Here is a 19,866-nt window from a genome sequence, read left to right on the forward strand (position 1 = left end):
GTCCCTCGCCCTCCCTCCTTCGGAAAGTCCCAAAGTGTCGCGTTGGATCCCACTGAGGAGTGGCAGGGCCTCAGGCTCCCGGGAGGGCTGGCCCCGGAGGAGCGCCACTTCCTCCTCCCCGCCGCCCTGGCCGCGGCGTCCGCTGCGCTCCTGCCCTGCGCCCTGGCTCCTTCGCGACCCATGTGCCAGCCACCCTCCACCTGGGACGCGCGCGCCATGGACTCGAGACCCGGCTTCCAAGGAGAGGCCGCCTTTTGGTTGGACAACTAGCGGAGGTGGGCGGGGAGTGGCCGAACCCCACACACGCGCCTCTCCATGAAGATTCTTGGGCTTTCTCTGAAGAAAGGAGTGCATATGCTGCAGTGTCTCTGTGGAAGGAGCCTGAGGTCCAGCGACAGCCTAAGTGGTGAGCGATGTTCTGTCCCCAGCCCTAACACACTGCAAAGGCCCCCCAACCTCTCCTCACCCGTGCGCCCTACTCCCTCCCCCTCCAGCAATGTTGGGGGGAGGCGTTTCCTTACTGGGGCGAGGCAAGGGCCTCAGCGCCTGCCCCCCCCCCCCCATGTCTGAAGTCATTGACGCTTTGCACACTCCTTAGCTGTCACCCAGCGCCTGAGCTGGAACCCGCTGGGCTTCTGTGCCCTAGAGCAAGTGACCTGCTTTTCACACCGCCTGGCTCCTCTAGATGTGATGTGCGAGGGCAGCTGGAGACTTGGAGTTGTTTAGGGTCTCTTCGGACAAGTTACAGGTGCGTTCCTCTGGAGAAGGATGGGACTTTTAAACAGGTGGCAAGCCAGGCTAGCAGCCTTTTTCTTTTCTTTTCTTCCTTTGTCGGAAAAGTAGACATCTGGCATTCCTTGGGGGATTGGGGGTTCATTTTCCCTGGAGAGCAAGCGATTTCTGTCCTTGGTGCTGAAACAGGAGAATGCTAACCAACAACAAGCTTAACCATGGGGTGATGGCTGGGGAAGGAGAGGAAAGAACTCTTTGAATGGCCTGTAATGTTCAAAGAAGTCATTTAAAATTTAGTGGGGGGAAAAAATCTCACCTAACTAAAACCAAATGAAGTGATTCTGATTTGCTAAAGCCGAAATGATGCGTCGTTCTGCAGCATTTTTAAAGATGTAAGTTCCCTTAAAATCATGTATTTGTTCATTTTGTAAGTGTTAATTCAGCTTATGTGCTTTCTGGCTTTCTGTTTCTTATTGATTGGGGTGGGAAGTGAGGAGAGAGGAAGGCACGGTACTGTGTCTAGCTTTGCTACGTCTCAACAAGTATGTCTGTAAAAGAATATTTTTGGTACATCAATTCCTAATAACTTCAACATTCAATTCAATAACATTATAACAGAATTTCTGTTAGAAACTTCATGTGTTATTTTGGGGCAACTGATTCATTGGGTAACGGCACCTATTTTCACTCTGTTCTAGCACTATGAAAATTATATTTGGATAGGTTAGAATATATATAGGTTTCATTAATCATTTCTAAAACTTTGACTTTCTGGTTAAGTCACCAGTCAGGATGAAGTTAAAACGATTTAAAATTAGTTATTTTTAAATCAGGTACTTTAATTATATGTAAAATTTGAGAACATGCTTTTGAAATGTAATTGCAATGAAATTTCTTGCTCTATGTCTGTGTAATTTAGAAGTTGATTTAGATGTTCTTTTTGCTTTGCCATCATATTTGCGGGTGCTAAAAGATGTTGCGACACTCCTTTCTCAAGTAAGAGTCTTCCCATTAAGGCTTTATGATTTGAAAATACATATTTTCAGGAAACCAGGAGATATGTGTGTTCTATTATTATTTCACATTCACATATATTTCAGGCATATGGTTCTTGGATGTGAAACAAATATAAAAGGTGACTTACATATGTGTTTCTCAGTTATGAAAAACTAAAAGGGTGCATAGCATAGAATAAATTGGGGCATTTAGTTATGGAAACTAGGTAAGATCTTCAGTTACCACACAAAGTCAGTTTTCCAAACAGTAATGGATCAAAATGGAATGGGTTATCTATGTGATTTGTAGCATAAGTTGTTGAAAGCATGTGAATTATAGTTAAGATATCTAGTTACAAAGTATTCTCGATAAGTCACCATAAATCTTGAAATTCATGAAGTACATCTTAAAATGAGGAAATAATGATCGCTCTTGCCTAGTTCCTGTGTACATAACATTTTAAATTTGTGGTGCTTTCTCCATATGTTTATTGTTATTTAGAGAAGTAGTTATTTTATTTGGGGGAACTATCTCTCTCTGTAAAGAAACTCTTGTAAAGTGATACATTCCAAGTAGAGAAGATGAAGATTTTTTTCTCATCTTTTCTACAGAAAGAAATAATATATAATTTTCAAGAGATTGTTTCTGGAATTACACAGACTTGTTGGAATTATGGCTCTTTGAAGTTGATGATTATGTGTAACTAATAAGCTCACCGTTTCTTGATTGTATGCATAAACCTAAAACCTATTAGTACTAACATCACCGAATGATAGCTAAAGATTTAAAAGTATTACAGGATTACAGGCACTATGGTAAGGACTTTAAGCCTGTGATATATAACATGCTTAAAAGATCTTAGATACTGATATTACTGTGTTCCACTTGAAATAGATTCTTCCATGAGACTTTTGCCATTATAATGACTATAGCATATCTTTGCATATAGTACTAGCATATTCAGTGTTCATACAAAAACTGGGACAAAGGCATCAGAAATTTTTCACAGTGAATTTGATAAAAGAAAGTTACAATGAAGCAAGCTAATTTAAAATTACTGCTCTAAAGGAACACAGTAATGTTGTTAATAATGTCAGTGTACGATAATAGAGTTTCACACTAGCTATCTCTGTTCTTTTACAGTTGAGGTAAATAAGGAAATTAGATGGGTGTAATGTAATTTTTATGATAGGTTAAGAGTCTACTAACACATGCTGAGATTTTAGAGTTGTAAATATTTCCATGTTCCCTTTAGATTTTATCAAATAAATGAAGCTAAGAAAATATAAACTTTATTTTTTTTAGCTTTTTGGCATTCTTAAAATATTTTGGCTTCTATCCTATTATTAGGCATTAGTGTCTTGTCTAGTTTATCTAGTGCTTCAGTTTATAACCCCTTTATACTTTAATAGGATGGAGATGACAGGAACTATTCCTTGGACAAGGCTAACGTCAGTTGTTTAAAACTAAATTTCCAGCTTATTGTTATCCTTGTTTTTTCTTTCTGTTTTTTCAAGATGAAATGATTTAAAGCATGTGGAGTCCATTCTTTAACAGAGTAGAAGTTTAGAATTCTAAACAATCCTGTTGAAAATACGTGCCAATTCTCTCACCCTAATAAAATATAAAGTTTTTAGTACAAAGAAAGAATTAAGCAGGTTCATTTTTTTTCCTCAAGAGAGAGGACCTTCACTAAGAAACAGACTCACAGAAGAGCAGGAATTAAAACAACATAATTATATCTGCTCTCATTCATGTCCATATGTAGTGAGGAGAAAGAAGAAGCATTCTGTCAGAGGGTAAGTCTTCAGGTTTCTTATCACTTTGGTGTAAAGGCCATTCTATTTTAGAAGAGAGATTTCTGTCCTCATAACAAGTAGGTCCCTGAGGAAACTGAGACAGATCTTAAATTCAAAGAAGAACAATACTTTGCAAGAGGCTATGAAAGGTAGAACAAGTATCTATAGATAAGCATGTGTGCACACATGTGCAGACACACATGCACATACATTGTCTTGTCTCCTTGTTCCATCATGTTATGCTATTCTAGAAAATCATGTATTTCCTATAGAGTTGTAGTTCTGTGGAATTCAGTAAATTTTGGACTTTTCATCCTTGCTTTATGGAGTATTATCAGATATCTAAAGATGGATCTAAACAATCAAATCAAGTTTCCTTGATGGAGAATTGAAACAATTGGGCAAATATAACTCATCAATCAGTTCGAATACATAATTAGCACTGGAGGTATAGGGAATGTCTAACTTTAGCATTCAGAAAGGCTGAGGAAAGATGATTGCAAGTTTGAGACCACCTTGTAACTCTCACAATGTGAGAGTTTTTCTCAAAATACCAGCAAAAAAAAAAGAAAAGAGAAAGAAACAACATAACTAAAGCTCATCCACACTTCTGTTTTCAAGGACAACATAGATATCCAAGACAAAGCTATACCCAGTCAGATTAAATCAGACACTTGTCCAGCTAATGGCTCTACGTGTTCTACAAGATAGTGAAGTGATCCAAAACCATAATATTTGTTCACAAACTGGTTGATGGTTTTTAGCTCATTTCCCAGAATGGAATCACTGACACGGGACACTGGGTAGTCTTTAAAGCACCACTCCATCATTACTTATAACTTTGCTTATAACTTCCCCACAGCACCCTTTAATCTCTTTCACATTTCTTCAGATGTGTATGTAATAGCTACCTTCCAAACTAGAACAAAGGAGAATAATATATTTATTAGTTGAAGATACTTTGGATTCAAATTCAATCTTCAGACATTTACCAGTGAGCTGGTATGGGCGAATATAGCTTAATGGTACAAGGCTTGCCTAGGGTGTATGAGGCATTGTGTTATATCCCCAGCACTGGAAAAAAAGAAAGAAAAGAAAAAATTAACAAATCAAAAACTGAACGATTGGGGCTGGGGATATAGCCTAGTGGCAAGAATGCCTGCCTCGGATACACGAGGCCCTAGGTTCGATTCCCCAGCACCACATATACAGAAAACGGCCAGAAGCGGCGCTGTGGCTCAAGTGGCAGAGTGCTAGCCTTGAGCGGGAAGAAGCCAGGGACAGTGCTCAGGCCCTGAGTCCAAGGCCCAGGACTAGCCAAAAAAAAAAAAAAAAAAAAAAAAAAAAAAAAAAAACTGAACGATAAAGTCAACTTTTTGAAGACATGTATTCAGTTTTCTATGGTGAATTCTGAAATGTGAATGATTTAAGTATGCAACTAATTGCTTTCACTTATCCAGTCTTAGAAAACTTGAAAAATTGGAGATAAATGAATGATTTGTTCATGCTAATTATCTCTGTAATAGGATCTTTTTATGAGCCGGATTTTCTGTTATAAGTTTAAATTCTTCCATATTTCAAATACTATTCCAATGGCTAAGATGAGTGAGCTACTTAATGTACCTCTTATGAATTTTACTTTCAAAAATATTTTTAATGGTTTTGTGTGAGATTTTCAATGTAAATGACAGAAAACCTAAAAGGTTAACTTATTTATTTATTTATATAGTATTCCAAGCTCCTATTATGTGTACATGTAAGAACACTTTCATATGGATAACCTTTTTAGAGGAGTTGTAGACTTACAGCAGAATTGAGCATGGGTATACAGGTGTCCTTGGAAATCTGTACTGTCCCAACTGTCAACCATCACCATCAATTTGTTACACTTGTTACATAGCATGAACCTACATTAACACTAGGGAAACTAAATCCATAGTTTATATTAGTGCTCAATGATAGTGTTACAGATTCTCTAGGTTTGGATATATGTACAATGGCACATATTCATCACTATTATATCACACAGAGGAGTTTCTCTACCCTAAAATATCTTCTCTACAGTACCTATTCACCCTCTCCTCCCTTACAGAAAAATTCATTTTTAAAATTTTACTTTCATAGTTTTGCTCTTTGTAGGTTGTCATGCAGTTTCAATAATATAGTATAAGCTTTTTATTCACTTAGTAATGTGTATTTCAGTTTACTCCAATTTTCCACTGCTTAGGAACTCACTTCTTTCTAGTTCTGAATATTCAACTGCATGGATACAACACAGCTCATGTATCCTTACACCTACTAAGAATTACGTATTTATTTTAGCCATATAGCCACTAAATCTTGCTTGTTTCAAGATTTCTTCATGTATTATGCCTTGCTGTAGACATCAATATACATGTTTCATGGGTACATAAATTTTGTGGGCACATAAATTCTACAGTTGTAGAATTGTATAATCAAGGTAAGCTAACTTTTGTATGAAACGGTCAAACTGTCTTCCAAAATGGCTATGCTATTTGGATTTCCTACCATGCATACCTACATATTGTTGGTGCTCCATACCCTAAGCCAGAACATGTTGAAGTTTTAATCAGTATAATCAGTGTGTGTTGCTACTCTATGTTTTAATTTGCAGTCCACTAAGGGCATATCCTATTAAACATCTTTACATGTACTTGCTTGTCACTTGTGTATTTTGTTTGTTGAGGTTTATATTCACATCTTTCAACCATTTTTTTTTTGGGGGGGGGCCAGTCCTGGGCCTTGGACTCAGGGCCTGAGCACTGTCCCTGGCTTCTTCCCGCTCAAGGCTAGCACTCTGCCACTTGAGCCACAGCGCCGCTTCTGGCCGTTTTCTGCATATGTGGTGCTGGGGAATGGAACCTAGGGCCTCGTGTATCCGAGGCAGGCACTCTTGCCACTAGGCTATATCCCCAGCCCACTCTTTCAACCATTTTTATGATCATATTTTCCTTTACTTTTATCATATCTTTGAGAAATCGTTCTCTCTATATATAACACATATAATATATATAGTCAAGTGACAGACCCTTTTCATGCTTCTTTTTAAAAAACTATTTAGTGTGGATGGTATGTCAATGTTTGAGGAAGAAATATGTCACATAATATTTAAACCTGGTTGTCATTCAGATCCACCAGCATGCACGTCCTTAGGCCCATCTGCTAGGTCTTTCAACCATTTGAAAAAAGAATAAGAGTGTTCACTTTTTCACTGTAGAGGTGTCATGATCACTTGTCACCCAGTGTTTTGGGTTTTCTCTTTTGGGGGCCTTGGTGGATGTTTTTATACCATTCCTTTGTAGTAAAATGTAAGCACATGATTTGCACTGGCAAATGAATTGTGAGCCGAAGTGACATATTTCCGTGTGAAAGCCTTAGTAGCCTAGAACACAAACCGTAATGAGACCTTTACTACAGTGGCGATCATAGTAGTAGTGTCTGTAATCAAGAGAGTCCTATGAGATGTTAACAACTCTTTTTGGACATAATCTGCAAATGTAGCTTGTTATCTGGACTATCCTGATCATATATCAGAACAGTGTTGCTTGAAATCACAAAAGGTAATACAAATTATTGAGTTATGTTAAAGGTTCTCTCCAGTCAGTTTCTCTATTATATTCTATATGGTATCGACTGAATAGATAACTGATTTCCACTCATAGTGTTTTACCAATTGGCTTAGTTGTGTTATCACTCTTTTAGTAAGTTACTGTGTGCCTTTAGTCTAGCAAGTACATTGTTCCATAAGTGACATCCACCTCTGTACCAGAGATGTAAAGTCTCCACCCATGTTTCCCTGTACTTTGTGATTATCTGTTCAGTGTTATGGTTTAGTTGCAAGGATGGTAAGGATTCAGTTATTCCTTTCTTCATACTCTGAAATGTGCAAATTACCATTAGATGCCCTCAGTCACATCTGGGGAAGCAGAAACTAGTTGTATTCCCTCAAACTCTGTAACACTACTGTTGTTTTCATCACTACTGTAGTATTGACAGGCAAAGGATGACATAGGTAGACAATATTTTCCTTCTTCAATGTTACCAACTAAAAATGTGTACATTGGGGGCATATAACCAGGGCACCACTGGGATTGGACTATATGCTCCCATTTGAGTCATGAAACCAGGAGTGCATTTGCCAGAGATGAATCAAGACAGATTTTCCCCAAAGCCTCAAGTGCTTACATCAGGGCAGCTAGTTTTCTCCAAAGGGGACCTCTCCCTTTCATCTGTACTTCTCTTTCCAAGGTTATGACAGTGAAAGAAGCATATTCTTCCTCAGCAGTGGCCAGATTTCCATTCAGCATACAATTCTAGGTTCTGTGTTGGTTAGAATTGGGACATCAGGAAGATAGATTTTTATAAACAAAAAGTAGAGAAGAAGAAAGGATGAGCTATTTGCCAAAGGGAAGTAGCAGGGAGCCTCAGTTTGTGTCACTCCAACACACACTTACCCAATTTTATATTCGATGCTAAAATCACTTCAAGAGAAGCATAACTAATGGTTTCCAGATTTCCAATAATCTGCTGAGCTTCAAGAGCATCCTAAGAGTTCAAAAGGAATTGCTGAATTATTGCAAATTAGAGCTGGAAGGCAAGGAGCAATGTATCTGTGCATTTTACCAGAAGAACGTGTTTGAATGAAAGTAAGATGAAAATATAAATGACTTCATTTTTTTTAACACAGGGAATTATCCTGCAGCTCAATTCAAGCCTCCTTAGCCTTTCTAGTTTTCAGGTGTCCTGTCTTATTATCTATATTACACTTCTCTGTCCTTACTTCAACATGTCCATTTATTCCCAGATAGTTACACGACATCAGCTTTTTACATTGGTGTAAATTCTATTCGGACACCAGATTTAGAATACTGACAGATCTACTCCCTCCATTTCTATGGAATGGACTAAAACCACAACACAATTCTGGCTTTCAACTTGGTAGATGCAACTGCTACCCTTTGTGCCGTGTTACTTCCATTGCACGATCTTACTCGTGTTAAGTGGCAAATGCCATTCAATGCAGGACATTTGAGTCTCTTAGGTTGCCAGATCAGAAAACACTGTGAATCTGGCAAGACAATCTCCCTCACTGAAATGATTTTTCTTGTTTATACATAAGCTTCTAGTACCATCCTACCCCCTCCACTCATTACTGTTTAGAGCAATGATAGCACTGCAGTTGGTGTCACTGATTGCCCACGTTGTTGCTTCAATGAAGCCAGCTGGGATGCGATTGCCTGGTCTTTAAATAAAACTTAGTGGCACAAAATGAATCTTTTTCTTTTTGAGGGGAGAGGGGTTGTTGCTAGCTGCATCATTTTCTAAGGCTGTAATTATTTGCTTAACTTGGAGGAAGTTGAGAACCAGCGAACTGGCTTAGTGTCTGACCTTGACACTCAGGAACTTGTGGGTACACAGCCATGTGTTGTCTTCATGAAACTAGTTGTACCAATTACTTCCTTACCCTAACTCATTGTAGCACTCTAAAAAATAACACATTGGCTGGAGATAAGGGACACACCTAGGGCTCCAGCTACTCAAAGGCTGAGGCCAGAAGATTGACAGAAGGTATTGGGTTTGTGCTAACCTAGCTACAGTCCCATGTTCACAAGGAGCATGGGGATATTTGAGTATAATGAGGAGTCAAATGCAATTCTAAAATTGCATCTTCTAAAATTGCTTCACTACAGAAAATAAAACCATTAATCACTACTATCTTTGGATTTTTGGCTTGTGAGTCTTGGTTGGTAGAGTAGCATATTTCCTTACAGTTATATGCAGCAAACCATAAAACTAGGGCTTCTCTAGGAAAACATTTACATATCTATAGGCATTTATTTATTTCTTCCTAATAGGCTTTAAGTTGAAGTGCCTGTATAGCTATGTATGTGCTTGAGTTTATGCATGTTTTTGTGAGTTCAAGGTTAAAATGCATTCCAAATTGTTAGTGGTAGAATAAGTGATCAATGGTGATTTAATAATGAATGTTCAGAGATGGAAGATTTGCTTTGCATGTAGGCCTAGGTTATTTGAAATTTTATGAAAATGTGCTCCTTTTCCTAATAAACTAAGGATATGTGCTTCAGATTATGTATTTTTCTGTTTATAGGAGAAAACTGACAATGTAAAATCTGTAGAACAAAAATAGTTTATAAAATCACAACTCAAATATAATTACTTTCATTCTATGTGAATGTTTTGTAACAAAATTTATCATAGAAAAATAGTGTCTTACCTTTTTTTCTCCTATTGTGTAAAATAATTATTCTAGATATGGAATTGGTAGACAAAATAGTTGGAAAATATATTTTCTTCTAAACATCCTTGAAAGAATCTGTTTGCAGTGGTTCTTGGAAAGAGATACTCTTGCAGTTAGTGGAATCAGGAATTTGTGTTTTTGTGCTATACGCCATAACTTGTACATTATATACTAATTATCATGTAGCTAGGTGGGAAATGTATGGGTCATATGTTTTTAACTTATCTTAATTAAGAATACCTCAGGATTTAACATTTTATTCAGGATTCTTCTAAACATGATTTTAAATTATTGAAGAGGTATCATGTCTGTGGTATAGTTACTAGCTTGGCCATTATTGTTAGATATTTAGCTTATACTCATTTTTTTGTGACTTGAGGTATTTTGTGATAAATATTCTTGTGCAGAAATTCCTGTGTGCTGTGTTCTCGGGGAAAGGTATAAGTAATAAATTCTTCCTCCTCCTTCATATTACCTCTACCCTTAATACTGAGTTAAAATAAATGTTAAAATAGTCAAAGTTGTCAAGCAGATGTCTATTAAATGCATACAATTTCTTATTAGATTATTGCATTACTGGATTGGATAATGATTGGACTAAATTTTAGGGATTTTGTTTATAATGTACCTCTTGATGTATATAAGTCACTATGGAGAGGGTTTGTGTTTTCTGAGTATACCTTCCTGCTAAGAATTTCAGCCTTATCTAGGTTGAGCCCTGTGGAGACAGAGAGAATTGGACTCCACATTTATAAGGAGAGGAAAATTTAAGTGCCCACCTAGAAGCTCAAAAAAGTATCCAGTCCATGGACAGGAAATCTACAGAGAGAGAATCTATCACAGGCTGAGTCACAGTTGCTGAGCTCACAGTCAGATAACTAGTTTCCCTCACCCTTGGAAAGAAGGAGAGGGGTAAGTAAAAGGGTGGAGATTGCCTTTCCAATACTCTGGAAAAGGCAGAAGCACCATTTTTGATGATCAAGAATGGAATGGAATGAATGGAATGTAGAAGAATAAATAGTGTGTGGCTTTCAAAGGCATATAGCATCTTAATAATATTGACATGTCCTCTGGGACCATATAACATGCTTTTTAAAATCCTACTAGGTGAGTCTTTCCTACTATCTGCCTTTTATATATTTATTATGTGGAAAATATATACCTTACATTTCTTTAGTAAGTGATATGAGTTAAATTTGACCTTTTGCATTTCCTATTATATTTAAGGCATATGAAGAAACATCTTTTTTGTTTAAGACTATGCTTTCTCCTTGTCCTAGAACTGTTGTTTCTAGCTATTTTACTACTTTCCAAATCACTTCTATCATGTTGCTTTCTACAGAGATGATGTTCTACTCAATGTTTATTTAGTTCTTTACTGAGAAAGTACAGTGCCTACTTTTCCTTTCCAGCTTTTGACCATACTGGAAGGTAGGAAACAATGGTGTGATATATTCAGTTTTGAAGTCCAGGACTAGGAAAGAAGAGAGACAAAAATGATGTCACTCATTTTGGAAACATATCTAGCTATTCCATAAGAGGCTGACTTTCTCTTACTTTTTATGAAAGATAGTATTGCTGTCACCATACACTACTGCCCCAACTGCCCTCTGTGGTAACTGCCACAGGTGGCTAGTTTAAAATATATAGGGATATATTTAGATACCTTCAAATTACAAAACTCCACATATTAGTTTTAACATATCAATTAGAATAGAGAAAATTACTGAGAAGCAAAAAAAGGAGAAATATTTAAATATCTCTGTTCTCATCCCTAAATAATTGCTGTTTAGCTTTTGTTTACTTTTTCTCTTTTACAAAATTGTATTGCATCCTACAATATGGTGCAAACTTTTAAAACTTAACATGATATCACCTCTGTGCTCCATGTTTAAATAGTTTTTGTTTACATTTACTTTCTTTATTGGTATATGATTGTACAAGAGAGTCTACTGTGATTCTTTCATACATGCTTACACTGTACCCCAGCCTTACCCATCGCCTCAGACATTTTTCCTCTTCATTCTTAAGACAATCTCAGCATTCATGCATATAAACCACTGTCTTCATGTCTATTCACGTTCCTGAATGCCCCATCTTTCATGAAAGCTATTTTAATAGATATAAAAAGTTCACTTATGTGTGGGTGGCATAATTAATTGTTAAAATTCCAATGCTTGTACAATAATTACACACATATACTGGCGCATATTTGTCAGTATTGTCCCTATACCTTGTCTCTCTTTCCATCTCCTTTAGTAGTTCTTCCTGTCTTACCATGATGTCTAGTATTTAGTATGGTGCCTGCCATCTGAAAGTAGCATAAAAAATTGTGAACTGAAGGAGTGAATTATGTACTAGCATAAAAATTTATCAAAGGTCAAACTCAGGGTGTGAATACCTCATATGTTGGCTCTGATCTTGGTAACAAGATATCCCTAGTACCCACCACAGAGGCTGAGAAGTTTTGTAGGCATTGCCTAAGGGAAAGGATGGGGTAGCACACAGACATAAAGTTACCTTTGTCTTGAAACAGCACTCAAGTTACCTTCCATTACCGTGATTTTCCTGCAAAGCCCCTAGAATTTGCACAGTATTTACTGACTGACAGTCCACTAGTTATACCTCCCTGTCATGGAGCACCTCTCTTGCATCTCTCTCATTTGTAAAATGGAATACAGTAAAACAGATACAGATTTTCTCATTTTCCCTCAAATTGAAATAAACACAGAGCATCTGTGAAATTTTTGTTGATAGAAAGTCCAAGAAACCAAGATGGTATCTACAAAGTCCCTAAACTTGTCCACTCTTCTTGTATACTAAGTTATTTAGACTTCAGATTGAAGGGAAAGAGAGAGAGGGGAGAAAGAGCGAGGCACACACACACACACACACACACACACACACACACACACAGAGCAGACACATAGATAGAAGAAAGGTCTATAGGGTGAAGGTAACCAAAATGTCTATGTTTAAGTACCAGTTGTTCTGCAAATTGGATACCATAAGCTATAGATTCCTTTCTGCATTTAAATGTGCATGTAAATCATGTCAAGAAAATTTTGGGTTTTCAGAAAGGAGAAAGATCTTTTTACTTATTCTTTATAAAAGGGTGAGAACAGTGAAATATTCTGCATGTAATGACAGTAGAAGAACTCCAAGGAGGTGGAATTGGTTTGATGGAACGATTTTGTATATATATTTAATCCCTGACAGGAAATGACAGGAGAACTAAAGTCATATTATTGTGCATGAATAATAGTTCAATGAAAAGGGGGAAAAGCTGAGGTCAATTGAGTAAAACTGGCATGTTTTTTGGCTTATACTGGGATTAGAAGACAAGTCCTCACATTGGGTCCAGTGGCACTATAGTATTCGAGCCATACTTCTATCTTAGCTGTGTGTGTGTGTGTGTGTGTGTGTGTGTGTGTGTGTGCTCGTGTGTGTGCACATACACCTGCACATGTACTTGGGCTTGAACGTAGGGTCTGGGTCCTTTTCACCCAAGGCTAGTATTCTACCACTCGAGAAGGCTTTCTGATGGTTAATTGGAAATAATGGTCTCATGAACCTTTGTTGCTGAGCTGGCTTAGAAGCTTGATCCTCAGATGTCATGTCATTGTTGGTAAGTTTTTTTTTAAGTTTTTATTATAAAACTGATGTACAGAGAGGTTACAGTTTCATACGTTAGGCATTGGATACATTTCTTGGACTGTTTGTTACTTTGTCCCTCATACCCTCCTCCCCCCTCCCCCTTTACCCCCTGAGGTGTTCAGTTCACTTACACCAAACAGTTTTTTTTTTTTTGTTTTTTTTTTTTGGCCAGTCCTGGGCCTTGGACTCAGGGCCTGAGCACTGTCCCTGGCTTCTTCCTGCTCAAGGCTAGCACTCTGCCACTTGAGCCACAGCGCCGCTTCTGGCCGTTTTCTGTATATGTAGTGCTGGGGAATTGAACCTAGGGCCTCGTGTATCCGAGGCAGGCACTCTTGCCACTAGGCTATATCCCCAGCCCCTACACCAAACAGTTTTGCAAGTATTGCTTTTGTTGTTGTTTCTCTTATTTTACCCTTTGTCTCTCAATTTTGGTATTCCCTTTCAATTTCCTAATTCTAATACCAGTATACACGGTTTCCAATATACTCAGATAAGATTACAGAGATAGTGTAGATACAATCACAAGAAGGTGATACAAGAACATCATCAACAGTAGAAGCTACAGATACACATGGGATGTTGAAAGTAGTTACAACTGTGATATAACAATCATTTCCATAAAATGGAGTTCATTTCACTTAGCATCATCTTATGTGATCATAAGGGTATAGCTATTGGGCTCTTGTGATCCTCTGCTGCGACTTGCCTAAACCTGTGCTAATTATTTCCAATAAGGGAGACCATAGAGTGCATGTTTCTTTGGGTCTGGCTCACTTCACTTAGTATAATTTTTTCCAAGTCTTTCCATTTCCTTACAAATGGGGCAATGTCATTCTTTCTGATAGAGGCATAAAATTCCATTGTGTATATGTACCACATTTTCCTGATCCATTCGTCTACAGAGGGGCATCTGGGTTGGTTCCAGATTCTCGCTATGACAAATTGCGCTGCAATGAACATTGTTGTGCTGGTGGCTTTACTGTGATTTTGTTTGTGGTTTTTTGGATAAATACCCAAAAGTGGGGTTGCTGGGTCATAGGGGAGTTCTATATTTAGCCTTCTGAGGAATCTCCATACTGCTTGCCAGAGTGGCTGAACCAGTTTACATTCCCACCAACAATGAAGTAGGGTTCCCTTTTGGCCACATCCCCTCCAACAACTGTTATTGTTAGTTTTCTTTTTTTTTTTTTTTTGGCCAGTCCTGGGCCTTGGACTCAGGGCCTGAGCACTGTCCCTGGCTTCTTCCCGCTCAAGGCTAGCACTCTGCCACTTGAACCACAGCGCCGCTTCTGGCCGTTTTCTGTATATGTGGTGCTGGGGAATCGAACCTAGGGCCTCGTGTATCCGAGGCAGGCACTCTTGCCCTATATCCCCAGCCCTAGTTTTCTTGATATATGACATTCTTACTGGGGTGAGATGGAATCTCAATGTTGTTTTGATTTGCATTTCTTTTATGGCCAGTGATCTAGAGCACTTTTTCATATGTCTCTTGGCCATTCTCATTTCATCATCAGAGAAGTCTCTTTGTAGGTCTTTAGCCCACTTGATGAGCGGGCCATTAGTTCTTTGCGGTTTTGTTTTGGAGGAAGGTAATTTTTTTAGTTCTGCATATATTTTAGATATGAGGCCTTTGTCCGTTGAATGGCCGGTAAAGATCTTCTCCCAGTCTGTGGGCTTTCTGTTTATCTTGCTTATGCTAAAAGCCCTGGAAAAACTGGGATTCCAGGGAACATTCCTGAATATAATCAAGGCAGTTTATGACAAACCAACAGCAAGCATAACTCTAAATGGTGAAAAACTAAAGCCATTCCCTTTAAAATCAGGAACAAGGCAGGGATGTCCACTCTCTCCCCTGCTCTTCAACATAGTACAAGAATTCCTAGCCAGAGCAATCAGGCAAGAAGAAAATATAAAGGGGATCCATGTAGGTAAAGATGAAGTTAAACTTTCTCTCTTCGCAGATGACATGATCCTATACCTAAAGAATCCCATAGACTCTACCCCCAAGCTACTAGAGCTGATCCAAAACTTTGGCAATGTTGCAGGATATAAAATAAACCTTCAAAAATCAATGGCCTTTCTCTATGCTAATGACCCAAAGACCGAGGCTGATATCAGGAAAGCAACGCCCTTTGCAATAGCCCCCCAAAACATAAAATACCTAGGAATAACCTTAATCAAAGAAGTGAAAGACCTCTTTGAGGAGAACTTTAAAACCTTGAAAAACAAAATTATGTCAGAAGTAAGGAAATGGAAAAACCTCCCATGCTCCTGGATTGGGAGGATTAATATAATCAAAATGGCAATATTGCCAAAGGCTATCTACAAATTCAATGCAATACCCATTAATATCCCAACACCATTTTTTGATGAAATAGAGGAAGCAATCAAGAAATTCATATGGAATAATAAAAGACCTAGAATAGCAAAAACAATCCTAAGCAGAAAGAACAGTGCTGGAGGAATTACATTACCCAACTTCAAGTTGTATTATAAAGCTATAGTAATAAAAACAGCTTGGTATTGGCACCGGAACAGGCCTGAAGACCAATGGAACAGAATTGAAGACCCGGGAATGAACCCACAGAACTACACCTACTTAAATTTTGATAAAGGGGCTAAAACAATAGTTTGGAAGAAAGATAGCCTCTTTAACAAATTGTGCTGGAAAAACTGGCTCAACACATGCAACAAACTAAAACTAGATCCTTATATATCATCCTGCACCAAAATCAATTCCGAATGGATTAAAGACCTCGAAATCAAAACAGACACCCTGAAAACACTAAAGGAAGAAGTAGGAGAAACACTTGGGCTCCTTGGCGCAGGACGGAACTTCCTTAACAAAGACCCAGAAAGGCTACAAATCAAAGAAAGGTTGGACAAATGGGACTGCATCAAACTGCAGAGCTTCTGCACGGCAAAGGACATTGTTGGTAAGTTTACAGTTAGAATCTTGTGGACTTTTCAGTTCAAAATAACTTCAAGCCATGATCCTTTGGATTTCAGCCTTCTTAGTAGCTAGGATTTCAAGTGTAAGCCACCAGCATTTGGTTGTACTCTCAATAGTCTGCAAACTTTGATTAAGGCCTGGAGACCTCTGGAGGGTCCTGTAAGAACATACTTTGAAGACGGTGGGATGTGAGGTCTGTAAAGGTTGAAGAAGGGTGTTGGAGACAAAGAAGGAATACAAGTGCTAGCTCTGGCACTCAGTGGCTGTGTGACACAGCAATTACTGGTTTTTTTGTGCCTCTTACAGGAAATGGGTTTAATGTTTAGTGCTTAGTGTTTAGTGTTATTTTAAGGATTAAATACATTACTGTGGGCAAGTTGCTTGAACCCCTGAATTGTTAGGTACTTAGTAATGTATCTGTTATTTATTTTTCTTCTCATCTTTTTTGTACAATGTCAAATGCATACCATTTTATATGATTTATCCCAACATATTCTTTCTGATAGTGTATGACAAAATAGTATACTAGTGCTAAATCTTTGAATATTGTCAAAATGTTTTATCTATATATTGAATTTTTTCTTATTATTCAAGATAGGTCTTCATTCTGGTAAAAAAAATTTAGAGTTTATATGTAGCCAATTTACTTTGTCAAGATCCTTATTTATTCCCATAAGATACTCATCACAAAAATATCCATACAATTAAGAATAATTTTGAAATTGATTTCATTAATAAAAACAGATGTAAAATGGTATTGAGAGAGTAATCAATCTGAAACAGACATTTGGATAATGCTTTTTAAAGTGATTTTATATATCAAGCTTTTAAGGAAATTAAACCTAACAGCAATATTATCATCAGTCCATGATGCTTAACCTAGTCTGTGGTGCTTAATATTTAAGTCTTTCTTGTGTCTTGGTAGATTATTTATAGGGTCAGTATAGGATGCAAGCACAATTCACATTACAATTTAAGCACTTGACCTCCTCAGCCTGTGGCTCAAAATTAAATTCACTTTCATTTCTAAGTTCTGAGAGCTAGGCTCTTTTGGTCTTAGGTTGCTGAGATTCAACTCTTAGGTTCTTTTCCCTCATCAACTAATTTCCAGGAAATACCAAAGAGTGCTTACACATTCTGAAAATGTGATGTGGCATCTCCACATGTCTTCTCCACTCTAAACCATTGAGCTACTTTGCTGCTTTTGAGGAACTTTGCTACTCTTCTTTAAACTTAAAAATAAAAAAGAAACAAAACTGGGTCTTCTGATTAATGAACTAAATTTCCAAAGGAAGCACAAATGTAGGTAAATAGTGGAAAGCTAAGGTCAGCTATTTGCTGATATAGTTCAGATTTGCTGTTATAGTTCAGAGGCTTTGCATGACCTTTCCCAGGAGTATCATCTGGTTATCTTCCTTTAACCTTCAGCCTGTCAGTATTCTTTGTCCCCTCCAGCAATTAGGCACTGCTCTCATTCCCAGAAAGGTAGTTAAGTTCTTCCTTCTCCCTTCCAAGGATACTGACTCTTGTTCCAGATGAGCAGGAGCAGCACTTTCACACCCTTTAAATACCTGACTGCCTTCATCCCAGTAGTGGCCAGCACCTTCCTAAATGTTTGGCTATTGTTCATTAAACACCTGGAGTCCAGCCTGAAAAAGCATGACATATACCTTTCCACCTTCTCTCTCTCAAGGTGGATGGTAGAGCAGATGAATTTGGCATGCTGTTTGTAGCTTGGTCTTCTTTCCCAGACCCTTGGCAAACATGAAACAAATCTTTCAAGAAGGACCTGCAAAGATTTTCAAGTGGGAGGGTGTAGATATTATGTGGAATTATTTAATTCCCCATGAACTTGCTTCAGTTAAAATATATTCACTTTAAGCTGTGAAACCAAAATACTTAATATTTCCTATAGAAACATCTGCTACAATAGTGGCAGAGGTGGAGGTTTGGAGGACAACGTAGGAAACTGACTTGCATTTGTATGAATACAGCAACTCAACCAGAGAGATCACAAACACGACGATTTCTATCACCAGAGGGAAGTTCTAATCTCTACCTTAGGGAACAAAAGTTACTTACAACCTACTGTCTAGCTAGTTGTAAGAATATTTAAAAGATCATAAGTTTTTCTGTGACTTCAAAAGTTGAATATTTGGGGTTGGAAAAGGAAAGACATTAGATAACTTTATATGTTTTTTGGTAGTCAGCATTGTTAAATCTCATAGCATGTGGCAAACAACAGGCATTTGTTTACTTGTTTAAAAAATGCATGTTTTGATAGAACAGATCGTAGGTGAGCACAACTAATCTTAACTAAAAATGCTAATGATATCTAATGTGTCAGTTTTTAACACCACCACAGGTTTAGGACAGAATGCCATGTTCAGAGTACACAATATTTTTGGGTTTTAACTTCTCCAATAATTACTGTTGGCTGCTATGATTATTCACATGAGCTCAGTAAACTGAGTAAATTAGCTTGCTTGTTTCCTTTACTGTCAGCTAGAAATATTCTAGTTGTACTTAATGTTAAAGTAAGTAGTTTTAGTTGAATCACTATTGTGAGTTTTTTCCAAAATACAATACTTATGGATTTCATGACCTCAAATGAAAATGATGTTTATGGCATTAGAACTTGGAAGACACAAAATAGAAGACAAAATACTTTCTAAGGTTAATCTATGGTCAGAGAATAATATCCTGGATACATGTAAGACTCAGAATGAAAAAAAAAACTGGTAATTGTGTTTCTTATTTATTGTAGGGGATTTTAAGTGAAGAAATCAAGTACTATGATTGAAGTATATTATACATGTATGAAAATGTCATAATGTAACTCTTTCTTTAAAAAATTTTGTGCTGGTATTATGGCTTGAAAGTAGCCTTGAACATAGCTTCACATTTTCTCTTAACTTTTTCTTTTTAAGGCTGGGGCTCTACCACTTGAGCCACAGCTCCACTTCTGGCTTCTTGCTGGTTAGTTGGATATGAGTCTCACAGATGTTTCTGCTTGAGCTGGTTTTAAACCACCATCCGCAGATTTCACTTGAGTAGCTAGGATTAGAGGTTTGAGCCAGTGGGCCTGGTTCAAAACTCATTTTCAAAGTGGTAAAATACTATTGAAAGAATTAACATCATTAAGACATATTCTGTAATCTTTTCTTCTTAGGTGTTTAAGTCCTATGATGATTTTCTTTTGTGTGCCTCCAGTCTATGTATTTATATGATTAATATATGCCAGATATAATGTTTTGAAGATTTCTAAAATTTATATAATTGGTTGGATTTATTATAGCAGCAATACACAAGGGTAGGTAAGAATGCTCTGAAGTCCAGTTCCTTCTGATGTTTATACCTTCTCTTCCCCTCTCACAGGAATTATAAACAGTTGAGCTTTGTGATCTCACCTATGAAACGGAAAAAGAGGGGCAGCCTGAGGTGGAGCT

The 19,866-nt window shown here is 37.6% G+C and overlaps 1 protein-coding gene across 1 annotated transcript in view; it reads left to right on the top strand.

Annotated features, from left to right (window-relative positions):
* Positions 1-202: 202 nt before the first annotated feature.
* The window catches only part of Fgf12 (fibroblast growth factor 12), a 341,337-nt gene continuing 321,673 nt past the window's right edge, over positions 203-19,866 (top strand). Inside the window, exon 1 of the mRNA XM_048346939.1 lies at positions 203-406. Coding sequence (XP_048202896.1) covers positions 316-406 — 91 coding nt within the window. The 5' untranslated portion in view covers positions 203-315. The remainder of the gene's footprint in view (positions 407-19,866) is intronic.

Source organism: Perognathus longimembris, chromosome 5, assembly GCF_023159225.1.
Source record: "Perognathus longimembris pacificus isolate PPM17 chromosome 5, ASM2315922v1, whole genome shotgun sequence".
NCBI lineage: Eukaryota > Metazoa > Chordata > Mammalia > Rodentia > Heteromyidae > Perognathus > Perognathus longimembris.